Source organism: Garra rufa, chromosome 6 (assembly GCF_049309525.1).
Source record: "Garra rufa chromosome 6, GarRuf1.0, whole genome shotgun sequence".
NCBI lineage: Eukaryota > Metazoa > Chordata > Actinopteri > Cypriniformes > Cyprinidae > Garra > Garra rufa.
Genome location: NC_133366.1, coordinates 51,897,700 through 51,918,493, shown reverse-complemented (window position 1 = coordinate 51,918,493; position 20,794 = coordinate 51,897,700). Strand labels below are relative to the sequence as shown.

Below are 20,794 nucleotides of genomic sequence, written 5' to 3'. Positions count from 1 at the left end.
TGTAATTTTCTAACTATATTTTAACATTAAAAAAAATTATTTATTTAAAATATATTTAAATTTTCTTTTTTTAAATCTATTAAAATGATTTTTTTACATTGTGACATTATCTACTTTAATTTATTTCAGTTTTATTACTGTAAAAAAAGGAAATATATATATATATATATATATATATATATACATATATATATATATATATATATATATATATATATATATATATATATATATATTTAAATAATATCTATATATGTGTGCACAAGCAATATATTATACAAAATCTTACAATATATATATATATATATGTGTGTGTGTGTGCGCACAAGCAATTTTTATACTACCAGTTTAAAAGTAAAAATGATCTAAATGATTATTGTTTTTATTATTATTATTTGACAGTACATTTTTTTGTTTAGTTTTTCTGAAGCAAACCTTTAGCTATTAGCTGCGTAACTATAAATACTCCTTTTTTGTACTGTTTTGTTAATTTAAATTAGGCGAAAATCAGTCTTAATTTACAAACATTTTCGAGAGCGCACCCTTATTTATTTTAATAAATAACAAGCTGATCAATTCTGCACAAACATCAATGAAATTACCATTTAAATTGCAAAAACAACAGATTTGAATCAATTAGCAAATAATAATTACTTTGATGTGGTTGCCTAATTTCCACTTAAAGGATAACTATTGCCAAAATGCAACCTGGGCTGTTTTTTTTTTTTTTTTTTACTGTAAATGAGACAAACTTCTTGACTGGCAACAGTGGCAAGATTGTCTCATTTACAGTAAAAAAAAAAAAAAAACAGCCCAGGTTGCATTTTGGCAATAGTTATCCTTTAAAGCAGTGGTTTATTTGAAAAGCTCAGTGTCCACTAGAGAGCGCCTCACGCAGTAATTACCATCTGTCTCCACCTCACCTCGTCCCGTCAGCGTTTACTGGTGGACAATAACCCGTCCCGCCTCACCTCTCCTCTTGAAATATGGTCCCACCTGCCATCTGGCAGCGCTGACAGCGGATGACGGTTGGGAGGAAATACCACCGGCGATGAATTTATGGGAGTGTTGAGGCGCTGACAGGCCAGGTGAGATAGCAGCGCGAGGAGACGGATTGGATGAGGGGGGAGGAGACCAGAGGAGAGGGAAACGGGAGGATGCTGCGGATCCACGAACAGCTGCCTTGTCACTTATAAAGCTGTTTATGGTGAGTGGGAAAAATGCCAACAGAGACCAACACCGTATAAACTCATTAATTACACAGGTGGAAACCTCACACGAGTCTCCATACAGACTGTGCAACAACAAGCGGCCATAGATTAATTTTAATTTAACTTCAAGGTTAAACTTTCCATAAAAAAAAAAAAATAGAAAAAATGTTTCGATTATAAACTGAAACTCAGAATTTCAGCTTCTCTAGGGGTTTGTTAGATAATAGCAGAAATGCCATCTAAAAAAATAAATAAAACAAACAATAATAATAATAATAATAATATCATTAATAATAACAACAACAACATCAACAACAATAATAATAATAATAATAATTTTGAATCATTTTAAACCATTACCAGCCAATAGTTTACCATTAACAAATAAAAATATAAAAGAAACAATATTATTTTATTTTATTATAATAAAATATGTATTATTCTACCAAATATAACTTATTATTTTTATTGGGTGATTAAAAAAAAGTATATTTTATATTTTATAGCTTTTTACTGAGGTCTGAATAATCTGAATAATAAAAAAACAATTATTAATATTATTATTATTATTATTATTATTATTATTATTATTAAACTTTTCTAATCATAATTAAACAGCTACAGGCTAATAGTTTGCCTCAGAAATAAATAACATATGAAATGAACAAAACATTTACTGTGAAACTGTCTGTATTGTATAATAAAATAATATATATTTTATATAAACATAAATAATAATATATTGATTATTTGATTATATATATAATAATAATAATAATAATAATAATAATAATAATGTGTAAATATAATGATATATATTTTCACTTTTTACTTTAACTTTTTCGTTTTAATAATAATGATATTAAAAACAAGTAGTATTTTATAAATAATTGTATTATTATTTATAAAAACGTTTATTTTATTATAATAAAATGATCTGAATAAAGACATTTTACTTCAGAATTAAACATTATTATTAATCGGGGCCAAGCACCGAAGGTGCGATGGATTTCTTCTTATTATTATTCTTCCGCTCTTGAAGTCTATGGCAGCCCATAGAAAGTTGTATAATTTGGCACACTGATAGAGGACAGTCTGAAATGTCACCATAACCAATTTGGAGTCTCTAACTCAAACTCTCTAGCGCCACCACTTGTCCAAAGTTGCACTTTCTTTTTGCTAATAACTTTTGAACCGTAAACCACAAAATCAAAATTCTTGTTTTCCCTGACTCCTTGGGTCATGCCGAGTCGAACACCACAATTCAAAAATCGTAAGGTTTAGTTTGTTTTCTATAATTAATTGTTTGTAAAACCTACTTTTTCGAACTCGTCCTAGACGGTTTGTCTGATTTTCACCAAAATTGGCTCAGATCATCTTCAGACCATGCTGGTAAAAAGCTATGGAATTCAAGTTGATTAGTCAAACTGTTCTTGAATAATGCGCTAATTAATTCTACGAAAAGCGTGCAAAAATGGATGCGAGGCCATATCTCCACAACGGTTTGTTGTATTGAGACCAAACTTGGTGTGTGTTATAAGAAGCATGACCTGAGGCTACCTGCAGTGTTTCATCACAGTGCCACCTAGTGGTCAGGAGATATGAAAATTGGCTATTTTTGCTTATAACTTCTCAGTGCTTTGGCCAAAAATCTCGAAACTCATCCCGTTAGATTCGGAGGAGCATGCCGAGTCGAACCATATCCAATTTTCCCATGTCAGCCATTTTGAATTTTGTTATAAAATGCTATATTTTACGAACACATTGACGTATCATTACGAAACTAGGTATGTTTCTTCAGCACCAAGCCCTGACAGTGCTCAAAAAGTATGATGGCAGCGCCACCTTCTGGTCAAAAGTTATAATGAAATTTAGAAAAATGCTAATAACTTCTGAGAAAAATGGCTTAATGTAGTGAAAGTCTCAAATCTTATTGTAATGAAAGATCTCAAAATATTCCTTGGGTCAGGCCGAGAACATTGATACCAATTATGCCAAGATTGGCATTACTTCCTCTCCGCCATTTTGATTAATGTCGAAAACCTACTTTTTCGAACTCCTCCTAGACTGTTAGTCTGATTTTCACCAAATTTGACTCGGATCATCTTCAGACCATGCTGGCAAAAAGCTATGGATTTCGTGTTGATATCCGAAACCGTTTTCAATTAACGCATCAACGAATTTGCTGGAAAGATGCCAAAGCGCATCTGAAGCTGTATCTCTGCAAAGATTTGAGATATTTGCACCAAATTTTGTATGTGGCATTATCACCTCACAGTGATTACACCACATCAATTTGGTAACAGCGCCACCTATTGGTCAAGAGTAATAAACCATTCATTAACTACTAATTATAAAATTTCCAAAAATGCTAATAACTGTAATGAAACTAGTCTCAAAATATTCCTTGGGTCATGCTGACAACATCGATACCAATTATGCCACAGTTGGCCAAACTTCCTGTCCGCCATTTTGATTCATGTTGAAAACCTACTTTTTCGAACTCGTCCTAGACTGTTTGTCTGATTGTCACCAAAATTGAATCAGATCATCTTCAGACTGTGCTGACAAAAGGTTATGGATTTCATGTTGATAGATGAAACCGTTTTTGTACAGCGCCTCTACAAATTTTAGGCTTGATGCCAAAATGATGCTGAGGCTTTATCTCTGCAAAGCTTTGACATAATGACACCAAACTTTGAGTGTCACCTCACACTAAAAACACCACATCGATTTCATAACAGCGCCACCTGTTGGTCAAACGTAATAAGCTATTAAATCATATCAGTAGGAGTTCTACATAATTTTTCTGTTGTTTTGACTAAAATCATCCTAAAATGGCTTCTTTTTACTTATTGTTGCAGTTGGTCTGCTGTTCCTGCCATCCTTAGCTCCTCATTTTCCCCTTTGAGTGCTTGGCCCTTTAATTGCTGCTTGCAGCTATATTTATTATTATTATTATTTAACTTGTCTAATCACAATTAAACAGCTACAGACTAGTAGTTTTTAAAAACATTAAAAAATTAACAAAACATTTAAAAATAATTTTTAAAATCATATATATTTTATATAAACATAAATAATAATTAATAATCACTTTTTACTTTTTTTGTTTTAATAATAATTGTATTAAAAACAAGTAGTATTTTATAAATAACTGTATTATTATTTATGCTTATTTTATTATAATAAAATTGTCTGAATAACAATATTTTACTTCAAGATAAACAATTATTATTAAAATTATTATTATTGTTGTTATTATTATTATTATAATAGAAATAATTTATTATTAATAAACTTTTCTAACCATAATTAAACAGCTACAAGCTAATAGTTTGACTCAGAAAAGAAATCATTTTCTAAATAGTTATATGATTTTTTTATTATTATTATTAAAAACAAAACATTTACTGTGAAACTGTCTATATTATATAATAAAACAATACATATTTTATATAAACAAATAATATTATATCAATTATTTTATTATTTATATATTATTAAAACTTTATTATTATTATTATTGGATAAATATAATGTTATGTATTGTCACTTTTTACTTTTAGTTTTTTTGTTTTAATTAATAATTATATTAAAAACAAGTAGTATTTTATAAGTAATTGCATTATTATTAATAAAAAAAAATTATTTTTATTTTAATAAAACGGTCTGAACAAATTCATTATTTGACAAATATATAATAAATTACCTTTTTTTACCTCATTTATACAAAGTAAAAATATTTAATAAAAAGTATCTTAATTAAAATAAATGAAAATAAATTAATAAATAAATAAATGTGCATGTGTTTACTGGAAATAAGCAAAACTTAAAAAATGTAATTAAGTGCACTATAATGGCTAGTCAAGGTAAGGCAGAAAAGGTTTCAAATCTACACTGATCCATCCTCCCTAAAAATACAGCATACTAAGCAGAATAAAGAATTGTGAACTTGCAGTACATTAATTACAGGTAAGTCACCCTGAAATGTCTTTATCAAAGATGGTTCATAGCTCAAATCTTCAAAGATTTCATCAGGAATGAGTTGATTTCTCCAACAATCAACTAAAGTGATTTAAATGTGCAGAAATCACAAACAAGCTGAATAGAGATGCATTAATATATGTGACCCTGGACCACAAAACCAGTCTTAAGTCGCTGGGGTATATTTGTAGCAATAGCCAAAAATGCATAGTATGGGTCAAAATTATTGATTTTTCTTTTATGGCAAAAATGATTAGGAAATTAAGTAAAGATCATGTTCCATGAAGAATTTTTGAAAAATTCCTACTATAAATATATCAAAATGTAATTTTTGATTAGTAATATGCATTGTTAAGAACTTAATTTGGACAACTTTAAAGGTGATTTTCTCAGTATTTTGATTTTTTTGCACCCTCAGATTCCAGATTTTCAAATAGATGTATCTCGGCCAAATATTGTCCTATCCTAACAAACCATGCATCAATAGAAAGCCTATTTATTGAGCTTTCATATGATGTATACATCTCAGTTTTGTCAAATTTAACCTTATGACTGGTTTTGTGGTCCAGGGTCACATATGGCAAAAAAAAATAAAAATCCTAAACAGCAAGTACAGACATGTGTATAAGCTACTATTCCTGGAAATGAGATCTTGGTCATTATTCACACCTAAAGATATCTGACAGAACCAAAGCTTCATGATTTATGCGACGCTTACGGACAAGTTGATGAATAATTGCAGCTGCAGGCAGAAGAAACAAGAGGCAGAAGATGTGCAGAAGATTTGAGATGTCTACCTGGCCACATGAGCTCCGTTCCAGCAGTCCAGTCCGTCTCCAGAGGCCAGATCGCTCACACACAGCTGGTCGGCCAGGCCGCCGTAGAACGCACGATACAGACGCAGACTGTTGATGAACTCTCTGGAGAGACACAGAGGAGTGTTTCACTGTCTGTCCAGCAGATGGAGCACTAACACAGCTGCTCAACACTCATGACTACAGCTGCACTTCAGCTCTGGAAACACATGCAGCTTCAACAACTTTCATGCAAAGAAAATCTTCTAATTACTACAGCTGTTACATTTAGCGCCTTCAATGTTACTTCAAAGCGTTTTACATAAATAAAACATCAAAATACACAATATAAAATGATACAATAAGCAAAAAAGCAAACATGCAATTGAAACACTCAAAATAAGATAAAATCTAAAGAAATACGTTTTGAAGCGAGATTTAAAAATATTAAGAGAATATGCAGTTTATTTGAATAAATTAAATACGAGTATAAACAATTAACTTTACTGATCTTAAAACAGATGTATATCTGTTTTTTTTTTTGTTTTTTTTTTCAAAAGGATTTATATGTTGTTTATTTTCTTTATCTTGTGTCCTCTTGTTAAATGTTAACAATTATTGAGGATTTTTTTTATATTATATAAAATATATTTTATAAAATATCATATGTATAAAAACCAATTTCTAGTTATTTTAATTAAATTAAAGCATTTATTCCGTATTATACATGTATATTACATATTATTGTTTTTAAAATACTAATAATATATATTAATGTTATTATATATGTTATTATTATTAGGAAATTATTTAAATACTATTATACACATTTGTAATTATTAATTTAAAATGCCATATTAATGCATAAAATGTTAATAATAATTATTTACGTACAAATACAAATTTATACTGCATTTATTTAACATTAACATGCTGTTTTCTAAATACTGTTATACGTTAATATTATCATATAAAATTATTGTAGTTATTGTAATTAATAATAATAATAATAATAATAATAATAATAACAATAATGTTTATACTGATATGTTTAAATATTATTTTATTATGTACAAAGACCAATTTATACAGTATTTATTATATATTTCTATTGGAAAGAAAAAAATATAATAATAATAATAATAATAATAATAATAATAATGTATTATGTTTTATACATATAATTATTTTTTACATAATATTTAATATTATTGATATATTATTAATGTCATTAACATTAACATACTGTTCTAAATACTATTATACATTAATATTACCACATAATATTTATGTAGTTATTATCATTAATAATAATAATAATAATAATAATAATAATAATGTTCCATACATATAATTATATTTTCAAAATACTATTATATAAAATATTGATAGATTTAAATATTATATTAACATGTAAAATAGCATTAATCATAGAAATACAACATCTAATTTATACAGTATTTATTATATATTTCTTTGGTAAAGAAAAAACATAATAATAATAATAATAATAATAATAATACATTATATAATTTATATAATTATTTAAAAAATACTATTATACAATATATTGATACACTAAAATATTATATATATATATATATATATATATATATATATACACACACAAAATGTTATATATTGTTAAATATTGATGATATTAATTTTTAGAGATGGATTCTAAAGTCCAACAATATTTGCAAAACATATTTTGGTCATGACATAATTCCTTTATCCCTGTTACAGTTGATAATTTCAATGACTTTATTATTCTAAACTGTAAAAATTATCATCATAACAAAAGCTGAGTATATGCATCCAGAGCTGCAGTATGCACAGATGCTAGCAGATGTTTTCCAGCCTTACTTCCTCCTGTTGCTGAGCGTGTCTTCTGCGTTTCTGCTGGCTCCTTTCAGAGGAATGGAGTCTCGTGCGGCGCTGCCGTGCTGAACGCTGCTCACCTGCTCCGGCCGCTGTCTGCTGGGGTGACCGCACACCCTGTGCACCTGCACAAATCACACACCATTACCAACATATCCACACACATACTCTCTATTACAGACATTTAACAGTGGCTAAAGCTCAGGGCTGGAAACACTTGCACTTTTGCAGGTCAAATGGGGTCGATGTGCTTGTAGTAACGTGATCAACCACTAGATGATGCTGTTTATTAACTCATGCTGCAAAAGCATTCGCAAAACTTTCAAGGTAAGAGGAATAGTGAGCAATTGTTTATGCAGCAGAGATTTTAAAGGAAAGAGTTGGTCAAAGCACAAGTTTATGTGTTGTAAAGTTTGAAAAGAAGTAATGCGACTGACTCATACACTGTTTACTGGATATACTGACTCATTTACTTAGTCAGTCGTTTAGGCATCAGATGGCACATCCACGGATTGATCACAGACTTTCTGGTTTGGAGACAAAAACTGGCAGATCTGCACCATCTGAAGCCAAATTGTTCGAAAATCAACTCTTCCAATGACTTTTCTCCTACATTTAGTAGTTTTTTTTTTTTTTTTTTTAAATAATACACATTATTATTAACCACATTAATATCAATATTAAATATAAAAAAATTATTGAAATTCAAATTAACATGTTTTCAAAATATTATCTAAAACATATATTGTGTACAAAATAATATATAAAATATAATGATTAATTATATATGTAAAAAGAGTGATTTATACTGTACTTAAATTTCTATTAACCACATTAACATCTATATTACATATAATATATAATACATAAATATCAGACATTTTCAAAATATCTAATATATATTTTTCTTTACAAAAAATATAAAATATAATCATTAATTATGTAAAAAGGGAAATTTACACTGTATTTGGTTTTATATTAAACACATTAATAACAATATTAAATCAAATTGTTTTTTAAATAATATTAACAGACATTTTCAAAATATCTAAAATATTTTTTTCAAAATAATATATAAAATATAATGATTAATTATTTATGTAAAAAGAGCAATTTACACTGTATCTGGTTTTATATTAACCGCATTACTATAAATATAAATTATAAATAAAAATTTAAATTACTATTAACAGATGCTTTCAAAATATTATCTAATATATATATATATATATATATATATATATATATATATATATATATTTTTTTTTTTTTTTTACAATACAGTAAATAAAATATGAATAATTATAAATATAAAAAGCAATTTATGCTGTATTTGGTTTTATATTAACTACATATATATCAATATTAATTTATTAATTTACAATATTAACAGATGTTTTCAAAATATTATCCAAAACATTATTTTTAAATAATAATAATAATAATAAACATATAGTTATATATGTAAAAAAAGTTTTTATACTGTATTTGGTTTTATATTAATATAAATAACATCAATATTAAATATGTTTTTAAACATATCTTAATATTAATTTAAATTAGTATTATATTTAATATTTAATATAATTGTTTTACAAAATAATATATAGTTGTATATGTAAAAAAAGATTTTTTTATACTGTATTTGGTTTTATATTAACCACAATAATATCAATATTAAATATAATATTAATTTAAAATAATATTAACAGATATTTTCAAAATATTATCTGATATTATCTGTTTTTTTATTAAAATTTAAAATAAAAAAATAATAATAATAATATCTAAAATATAACCATTAATTACAGTATATGTAAATAGAGCTATTTATACTATATTTGGTTTGAGCAAAATGTAATTTTTTATTCAATTTCCAACAAAAATAAGAATATTATGACACTGATTTTGTTCATACCATCCAACAGTTTTGACGCTTTTTGAGTTTTTGGAAGATAATCATTCCTCCAGAACAATTGGGATGATTTGGACTTAACAGGTGATAAAGACTATTTTTTATAGCTCTTATACGGCTATGACCATTACCACTACCAACACCTTATTAGAGCCTTGATTCTGATCCAGATTCTGATCCACACCCGACCCTGCAGATCAAGTGTCAGTCAATTGCTGACAAATCCATGCAGTTTAAAGGCTTATTTCTACACACATACACGGATAGACACTCTGTCTGCAAACCTTCAACCACAATACTGTCTAAAAACACGTGTACTGGATCCTACAGAAGCCCAGTATGACTGCAGGCGTCCAGAGCACATCAGCGGCTGGCCGGCCCGCTGCAGCTGCCCACACTCAGGGTATTTTGGGAATGTTCTGGGCTCTCTGGCTGCAGCATGGCATGTGTGACTGCGAGCAACTCATGTTCAGGCCGTACCGCATTCCACGCTGTCCAAACAGTAGTTACACCACACTGCTTGGGAAAGTCTCAAGGCATGAAAATTGCAAAAATGCTAAGGTCAGTGTTTGGGTTTGAAAGAAAAATGTTGCTCGTTCACCTAATTGTAAATGCAAGGTTTCTCAACGTTCCGCGGCCATAAAAGCAAACAAATGTTGAGCCTTCAGGATTTTATAGACTCAAATAAATGCAAAATCTCACAAGTCAAATGCTGCCGTCAAGTCCTGTTAGAATGTTATACACTTTGTGAAAAACAGAAATGAATATGTAATTGGCCAATGCATTCGTTTACTCAAGCTAGAATTACTTACAACTTAATACAACCTACAACCTAATCTCTTAAATGTCACATTTTTAAACATAGACATGAAAGGTCACTATCCAAACTTCAATTGTTATAATTCATGAATGCTATTACAGACCTAAGGTTGGACTCTGCAGATTATGGCAAAAGTGGAGTCATTTCAAAGTATTAAAGTTATAGAACTTTAAATTCACTGTAAAGAAAATGCACTGCACAATATTTGATTTGATTTGATTTAAAATAAATATTTTACAAAATATTTTTCAATCCAAAATTGCTATACATTGTCTAAATAAGTTATGTTCCAAATTTGAAGTTAATATTAAAACATTAAGGTTCCTGTAAGATTTTATTTACGACGTTATACAACAAAAAACCACTGGGTGCCATCAAAACAACTGCTCTTGTCCCAGAAACTTCTAACTTACAAGAACCCTTATATATAATATATATATATATATATATATATATATATATATATATATATATATATATGTGTGTGTGTGTGTGTGTGTGTGTGTGTGTGTATAAATAAAATAAAAATATAATAATACAACATGATAATATAATAATATTTCTTTGTTTTACATTTTATTTGATTTTTTATTTCATGCTTTTCTTTTTTTATTGTTTGTCTTCTGGAAATTTCACCACACTGAACTACGACTAATAAAAGTCTTAATAAAATAAAATAAAATAAAATAAAATAAAATAAAATAAAAAATAAAATAAAATAATAAAATAAAATAAAATAAAATAAAATAAAATAAAATAAAATAAAATAAAATAAATAAAATAAAATAAAATAAAATAAAATAAAATAAATAAAATAAAATAAAATAAAATAAAATAAAATAATTTTTTTCTGTTTTGTTTTTTACATTTTATTTGGAGAATGCAAACTTTTTGTCATGCTTTTCAATTTTATCTGAAATATATATTACACCATCTTTTTTTTTTAATCTTCTGACATTTTTACCACACCAAAGCAATTCTGCCAGTAATATGAGATTTATTTTAGCTAATATAATAATATAATATAATATAATATAATATAATATAATATAATATAATATAATATAATATAATATATAATATAATATAATATAATTTTATTAACATTAGGTTAGCAATAAAATGTTAAAAATGTTTCCTATATATTTTTACTTAAAACACCTAAAATGACAGCTTTGAAATTAGCCTTACCATGACATATTTTTCAAAATTATTTTATTTTATTGTTTTGTTTTTTTCTCCAAAATTTTCATGTAATAAAAAAAACGCATATTTTGAAGTTGCATCAGAAAAAAAGCACCTGCCAAATGCATAAAAGCAAACAGTAAAAGACAACAAACCTGCATTTTGGATGACACTTTTATCCAAAGCGATAGCTCATTAAAGTGACCTTTGACCCTGGACTCATCACATTTCCTCAAAAGTAAGCAATAACATATGCACAAACACTTTGGATCTTAAAATACCTGTGCAGAAAGCTGCGGCGCGATCCTCTGCGCGTGGGCCACGGCGTCCCTCACCAGCCCGTGAACTCCCAGAAGCACTTGCTCCAGGTCCTGCGCCCCGTGCATGCGGGTAGAGAGCACCTCCAACGAGCGCACAAACTCCCTCCAGTGGGCGTCCACTTCGGCCAAATTAGCGAGACACCCTCGCACCACGTTGAGGCAGTAGCCCATGCAGGGCTTGTTATTGGTCAAACCCTGGCAGTGCGGGCAGTAGCTCATCCTCAGAAGGCCGCGTTTGCACTCGCGGCTGAGTTGGATGTGGTCGGTCGTATTGATGACCTCGACGCCCAAGTGCAGCGCCTGGAGGAACACCCGGCCTGGCAGAGAGGCGCGGGAGATGTGTGCGGCGAGGCGACCCGGGGCTCCGCCGTACGGAGCCAGATCCCGACAGGACGCGCGGACGCATTCGGCGTAGGGCGGAGACAAGCGGGACAGATCCGGCTCCACCAGACGCTCGTAAACGAGAGGGAAAAGAGCGTCGAAAAAACGCTGCGAAGCTTCTTCTAGACTGAGTTCGGAGCCCAAGACGAAGAGACCCACGTCTGTGAAAAACTCTCCGACGGGAGCCGCCGCGGGACCGGCCAGATCACGGTACGTGTGCAGGAGGACGGCGTGAGTGTGATTCTCAGCCTGACGGACCAGGGAGTCCACGGTTTCTGGAATAAAGAAACAAAATAAGATGTTAGAGACGATTCGAAGGAATCTTGATACATTCGAAACATTTAGAAATATTCTTGTTAGATTTCAAGTTGATTTGCAATGTTTAGAAATGAATAAAACAGAAACGTTCACATTCTATACAGGTTTGTCCTTTCAAATTGTTCAATATACACTACAGTAGAGCACTTGGAGTTTTTGTTTTTTTTAAGTAAATAATTTCATTCAGCAAGAATGTGTTAAATTAATAAAAAAAAGTGTGAAACTAATAATTTAAAATTCAAAAACCTCCCCAAAAAGCTTGACATTTTTGGATATTTTCCACCCTTTTGGAAGCATAAAATAAAATAAAATAAAGTATATGTTTACATTTTATTTAAACTTTTTTTTTTTATCATACTCACCATTTGTATCTGCTATATCTACTAATATTATGTAGATTTTATTGTTGACTCTCTGTCCCAGAGCCTTCTTACCTATGAAAATCCTTCATTATGGTTATTAAAATAAAAAACAATAATTAAAAAAAAGTAAAGTATTTCTTTAGAAAATAATTCAACAAGAATGCTTTTAAGTTAATTAAAAAAGTAACAACCCACAACTAACAACTTTAGCTTTTTCAAAAGTTTCCGAAAATGTCAAAACATTTCTAAGGTTCCTCAGAAATCTGGAAAGTTTCTGGAAATTGTTGGATATGATAAATAAAATAATTGTTTTGACATTTTACACAGAACACACAAGCACAAACTTAGCATCATATTAAGTGTTTAGTAAGTTTTTTTATTATTATTATTTTACTCGTTTTACCTATTCATTAAATTTATTAATGTAAAATCAAATAAAAAAAAGATTTTTTTTCACATTTTATTTGGAGAACTTTTTATTTTACTAGATACATTTGTATCTAATATATATTATTTTCTACACCTGCTAATATTATATAGACTTTGTGGTTGACTCTTGTCAAAAACCGTTTCTGTAATTTTTTGGATATTTTTCATCTATTTGGAACGCTAAAAATAAATTAAATTAAATACATTTCATTTTTTTCCTTTATTATTTCTTGATATATGCCACATTTTAAAAGTTTGCCAGCAAGTGTTTTTGTTTTGTTTTGTTTATCAAAAGTAACAGATCAAAAGAATTAATGTTACGGAATGTTCGTTTGAACATTCTATTCATCAAAAAATGCTGAAACAAAATGTGTCAACTGTTTAACATTGATAATAATCAGAAATGTTTCTTGAACAGCAAATCAGCATATTAGAATGATTTCTGAAGGATCATGTGACAATGAAAACTGAAGTAATGATGCTGAAAATTCAGCTTTGATCACAGGAAAAAAAAAATCATTTCAAAATACATTCACATAGAAAACAGTTATTTTAAACTGTAATAATATTTCACAATATTGCTCTATTGTTGATCAAATACATGCAGCCTTGGAGAGCGGTAGAGACTTCTTTCAAACTTCAGAAACTTTTGAACAGTAGTCTACCTTCGACATTTGCATTAAAAAAAAAGTCATAAAACTAGTGGCATTCTTGCGATATTCTGTCTGGTTAGTGCTTTGAGCGTGTAAAAGCCCACACCACAGAAACGAGTCCCTCGTTTGAAAGCAACGGAGCAGAGAATGCCTCTTCCTGCAGGCAAACCCAATATGAAATGCTTTTTTTATCTGTGTGCAACGAGATCTAAAGAGCTTCCTCAGTCCAGAGAGAGAGAGAGAGAGAAATAAAAAAAGTGGATAACAAGACGCAGAGAGCTTGAAGATACAAGGGTGCAATGATGCCTTGAAGCACTCTCCATATCTCTGCATTTAAAGAGCGCACTGAAAGATCATCTGTCTTTTTTATTATTCCCTATTATGTCTGTTTATGATGCCCAAAATCATCTTCATGTACATTCTCCAAACACTCAGCGCTAATTCATATGTGATGCATAAACAACAATAACAAGAGAGCATTATGTTGGGAATGACTCATAGCTGTTGTAGCTTTAACGGACTTTATTCCTTCGCTTTTAAGTCTTCTTTAAAGAATGTTAAAACAAAATGTACCATATATGATGCAGCTCAACTGTTTTCAACTTTGATAATAATCAGAAATATTTCCTGAGCAGCAAATCGGCATATTAGAATGATTTCTGAAGGATCATGTGACACTGAAGACTGGAGTAATGATGCTGAAAATTCAGCTTTTGCTCACAAGAATAAATTATATTTTTAAATAAGTTCATATTTTAAATTAGGCATTTTAAATTCGAAAAATATTTCACAATGTTACTGTTTTTACTGTATGTTTAATCATATGAATGCAGACTTTGAATGTCAGTGTATGTATAAATATTGCCAGAAGAGATTTCAGACTTGTAGGCTTGAGGCCAACAATATTTCTGGATTAAATTCTGCTTTGATGTGAGCCAATAAAATATAATAAAGACGTTCTACAATCTGAGGACCGCCAGGAGGATATTTCAACAAAAAGAGCGCAACCACAAGCCTTCACCGTGAAGGACGAGACTGAGAGGAAAACTAAAGCAGGGCTAGATAAGCAGAAATAACCTGATGCAGGTTACAGGATCAGCGCGGCAGGATGTCCAATTTCCTGCTGAAGTCTTTTTGCCTGCGAATGACGCCCGACTTGCAGAGTTAGCAATATCCTCGCTGTGTTTTTTATGAGCCCTGAGAACCACCTGAAGGACAACAGAAGCTCAGTCGCACAGCACGACCTCCTGTGTGTCCTTGTTAACGCTTCAACGATTCATCCAAGTGGAAATACTGTAAAATGAGCCTCAGTTTCTCCCAAGGTTTCCCCCTCATTACACTAAAACCTCAAGAACTATAAAAATAAGGCTGCTACTGAACAAGTAATATATTTGTTATATATTAATTTATTGAAAAAAATTTAAAAGACAAATTAAATATAGCTTGCTTAAAAATATTTCTGCAATGATTTCTACGACAAAATTGTATATAGAATATCATTTAAAGCAATGTTTATCTACAATGTTTTATCTTTAATTTTTTGTATTAATATATAAATAATTATTAATAAATAATAATAGAACATTTTGATTTAAAAAAAATCATAAAAATATAGGCTGATGGTCTATGATGGCGTTTTAGTGCCACGTTTAAAAAAAATATAATATTACAAGATTAAAGTCGCAATATTTCAAATGAAGTCGAAGTCAAAATTATGAGACTAAAGTTGATATTATGAGAATAAAGTCGAAATAGTATGAGAAAAGTCGAAATACTAAAAGAAAAGTTGAAATTATGAGAATAAAGTCAAAATATTACAAGAATAAAATCAAAATATTACAAGAATAAAGTCGAAATTAAAAGAATAAAGTCAAAATATTACGAGAATAAAGTCAAAATTATGAGAATAAACATGAAATATTATGAGAATAAAGTCAAAATTATCAGAATGAAGTCGAAATACTACGAGTATAAAGTTGAAATTCCGAATAAAGTCAAAATATTACAAGAATAAAATCGATATTATGAGAATAAAGTCGAAATGTTTCAAGACTGAAGTAGAAATACTATGGGAATACAGTTGAAATTATGAGATAAAGTCAAAATATTACAAGAATAAAATTGAAATTACGAGAATAAAGCCGAAATATTACAAGAATAAAACCTAAATATTTTGAGAATAATGTTGAAATTACGAGAATAAAGCCGAAATATTACAAGAATAAAACCTAAATATTTTGAGAATAATGTTGAAATTATGAGAATAAAGTCAAAATATTACAAGAATAAAATCAAAATATTACAAGAATAAAGTCGAAATTAAAAGAATAAAGTCAAAATATTACGAGAATAAAGTCAAAATTATGAGAATAAACATGAAATATTATGAGAATAAAGTCAAAATTACCAGAATGAAGTCGAAATACTACGAGTATAAAGTTGAAATTCCGAATAAAGTCAAAATATTACAAGAATAAAATCGATATTACGAGAATAAAGTCGAAATGTTTCAAGACTGAAGTAGAAATACTATGGGAATACAGTTGAAATTATGAGATAAAGTCAAAATATTACAAGAATAAAATTGAAATTCCGAGAATAAAGCCGAAATATTACAAGAATAAAACCTAAATATTTTGAGAATAATGTTGAAATTACGAGAATAAAGTCAAATTGTTTAGAGAATAAAGCTGAAATGTTTCAAGACTGAAGTAGAAATACTATGGGAATACAGTTGAAATTATGAGATAAAGTCAAAATATTACAAGAATAAAATTGAAATTACGAGAATAAAGCCGAAATATTACAAGAATAAAACCTAAATATTTTGAGAATAATGTTGAAATTACGAGAATAAAGCCGAAATATTACAAGAATAAAACCTAAATATTTTGAGAATAATGTTGAAATTACGAGAATAAAGTCGAAATATTACAAGAATAAAACCTAAATATTTTGAGAATAATGTTGAAATTACGAGAATAAAGTCGAAATATTACAAGAATAAAACCTAAATATTTTGAGAATAATGTTGAAATTATGAGAATAAAGTCGAAATATTACAAGAATAAAATCAAAATATTACAAGAATAAAGTCGAAATTAAAAGAATAAAGTCAAAATATTACGAGAATAAAGTCAAAATTCTGAGAATAAACATGAAATATTATGAGAATAAAGTCAAAATTACCAGAATGAAGTCGAAATACTACGAGTATAAAGTTGAAATTCCGAATACAGTCAAAATATTACAAGAATAAAATCGATATTATGAGTATAAAGTCGAAATGTTTCAAGACTAAAGTAGAAATACTATGGGAATACAGTTGAAATGATGAGATAAAGTCAAAATATTACAAGAATAAAACCTAAATATTTTGAGAATAATGTTGAAATTACGAGAATAAAGTCAAATTGTTTCGAGAATAAAGCTGAATTGTTTCAAGAATAAAGTCAAAATACTATGAGAATAAAGTGGAAATACTATGAGTACAAAGTCAAGTATTACCAGAATAAAGTCAAAATGTTTCGAGAATAAAGTCAAAATATTTTGAGAATAAAGATGAAATTACAAGAATAAAGTCGAAGTTACGACAATTAAATCAAAATTACGAGAATATAGACAAAATAAAGTGGAAATTGCAAGAATAAAGGCGCTATATTATGAGAATAAAGACGAAATTACGAGAATAATCAAAATATTATGAGAATAAAGTAGAGAGAGTAAAGACAAAATATGACGAGAGAAAAGTTGAAATATTACGTTAATAAAGTCAAAATAGCAAGAATAAAGTTGTAATGTTTCAAGAATAAAGTTGAAATGTTTCGAGAATAAAGTCGAAATATTTTGAGAATAATGTTGAAATTACGAGAATAAAGTCAAAAGGTTTCAAGAATAAAGTTAAAATGTTTCGAGAATAAAGTCAAAATATTTTAAGAATAAAGTCAAAATGACTAGAATTAATTTGCAGCAATTACGAAGTTATAAAGTTAAAGTTATAATATTTTCAAAGTATATTCTAGTCTATTGTGCATGCAAATGGCCCAGATTGGGAGCACTGGGAGATATCCCAAAATCTCAGCTTTCAAATTCAGCCGGTTTTATAGCGAAATACTATACAAACAACATGTCTATTACAATAATGTGTTTTTCAGGCTCTTTAATGTGGTGTGACATTGCTGTATCCACTTCAGTTTAAGCAAATTATTTTTGCAATTCATTTCATTAAATTCTACTGATTTTTTACGTCTTCTAAGGTTCCTTCACTTTTATATCTTACTATAAACTTGAAATAAAGAGTAAAAACACAATGATAATTTGTATTTCGTGATAAAACGCACAGAATTTGAAAGCTGAGCTGTTATATTAAAAGCGACAAAGCATAAAATTATTGGAAGACGTTAAATATTACGTCCAATCATTTACTGTGTTATGCCGTGAACATTATACACCTCAGAAAAGACAACAATGTAACTTATGTTAACAAGTGCATCATTCCTACTTCATATCCCTGCTAGCAACTCAACAAATCCAACTTTTTTCTTTGGCACTTGAGAAAGTGTTAATGTTGGACTCTGATTGCATTTTGCACACATTACATTGCTGGCATGTTATCCGTGGCGTGACTACAGCTTTGGATTTGCTGTGTAGATCTGTCGGGGTAAGACGGGTCAGTGCGAGTGGGGCCGAATCAAGCAGAAGGGCGAGAGGTTGCCCTAAAACCGCCGTACGGGGAAATATGTCCGTCTGAGAGCCGAGGACATCATGTGCCTATCATGGGTTGTGGTGTAAGTGTGTGATGATGGCCAGACAAGTACCAGGGCAGAGAAAGAGAGATCTGAGAGGGTAAAAGAGGCCTAAAGAGGGCAAAAGAACTTTAAATGTCACATTATTTTTTACGTGAAACCAATGCATCTCCATCCCTGAAAACATCCAGTACAAACCGAGACCTTGATGTTACTTTATCTTCTCTGACGACAATCCACAAGCACACTTCAGCGCTAGAGAGCCACTCAATCCCCTCGACCGCTGACTGAATTACTGGCTGCATCATGAGAAATTCTCAACACCACTCTTTAATAAAAAAAGGTTCTTTATATAAGTTCCATATATAGGTTTTTATAACTTTTAAAGAAATCATTATCTCTTAGGCTCAACATTTTGATAATCACAAGAGCCTTCTTCCACTATAAAGAATCTTTTGTGTAATGGAAAGGTTCTACACTTAAAAAAAATTAAAAGTTCTTTAATGGCATCCATAATTTAAAAACATCAACGGAACACTTTTAAAAATAAAGGTTCTAAACGGAACCTTTAAGCCTCGTTCAGACTGTCAGCCCAAATCCGATTTTGTCTAGATCTGGATGGAATCAGATTTGAATAACTGACTGTCCACACAGTCATATCGCAACTGTTCAAATCCGATTTGTGTGTCCATAAGCGTTCTTTCGTTTTACGGAATGTGCGTTGGTTTCTATGGTAATGCCGTTGCGTTATTATGCCAACGCTAAAAACAATAACAGCAATACAGTTTGCAATATAGATGCTGTCTTGCGATATGACAACGTTGCCGTCGCGCTGGATTATATTTCGTCTTCTAAAGCAGCGGCAGAAATGCAGGAAGCTGGAATGTGCGACATTATTCTGTGCTGCCGTCTCTACTGGTATCAAAACTCAAAGAGGTGCGTATACTAGCTGTATATTGTCTTTTCCCGCTTGATTTGCAGTTCGCAACACAAGCTTGTTTCTGCAAAGACTTTTGTTATGTTTTCCACAAAAACGTCTGACGTGTTTACGTTTTATGTGGCATGAAAACGTGAAAAAGCAGAAATCCTATTTGAATAGGATTCCAAACCACATACGAATGTAGCTCGAAACGGATTTGACCAAATCAGATCTGAACAAGGCTTTAGAGGAACTAGTGAAGAACCATATTTTTCTTTCAGTGAACATTTTGAAATGAAAGAGATACATAAATATTTTAAATACATACACTTAAAAGTCAAAAGTTTTTGGAAAGTGAGATTTTTAATGTTTTTTTTTTTAATAAAGTCTCTTTTGCTCACCAAGCCTATGTTATTATATGATCCGAAATACAGCAAAAGCAGTAATATTGTAAAATATTTTTACTATTTAAAATAACTGTTTTCTATTTGAATATAAAAAAAAAAAAAAAATGCAATTTATGTCCTGTGATCAAAGCTGAATTTTTAGCATCATTACTTCAGTCTTCAGTGTCACATGATCCTTCAGAAAATATTCAAATATGCTGATTTGCTGTTGAAGATACATTATTATTATTATTATTATTATTATTATTATTATTGTTATTGTTATTATTATTTAAAACAGCTGAGTATTTTTTTTTTCAGGATTATTTCATGAATAGAAAGATTCAAAAACCAACCATTTAAAAGCTTGGAGTCAGTATAATCTTTATTTATTAATTTATTTTGTGGAAAGAAATTATAGAAATTAATACTTTTATTTAGCAAGGGTGCTTTAAATTGATCAAAAGTGATGATAAAGACATTTATAA

At 29.5% G+C, this 20,794-nt stretch overlaps 2 protein-coding genes across 2 annotated transcripts in view; one reads left to right on the top strand and one right to left on the bottom strand.

The window, feature by feature from the left end:
- LOC141336974 (glypican-5-like) overlaps nucleotides 1-20,794 on the top strand; it is a 164,670-nt gene that overhangs the window by 59,051 nt on the left and 84,825 nt on the right. The gene's annotated exons all lie outside the window — the stretch shown is intronic.
- Nucleotides 940-19,306, bottom strand: LOC141336240 (glypican-5-like). Its single transcript, XM_073841794.1, has 7 exons — nucleotides 19,217-19,306; nucleotides 18,987-19,112; nucleotides 15,395-15,464; nucleotides 12,075-12,769; nucleotides 7,859-7,998; nucleotides 5,996-6,118; nucleotides 940-1,294 (listed from the first exon to the last, which is right to left on the bottom strand). The coding sequence occupies exons 1-7, from the start codon at nucleotides 19,304-19,306 to the stop codon at nucleotides 940-942; spliced, it is 1,599 nt and encodes a 532-aa protein (XP_073697895.1).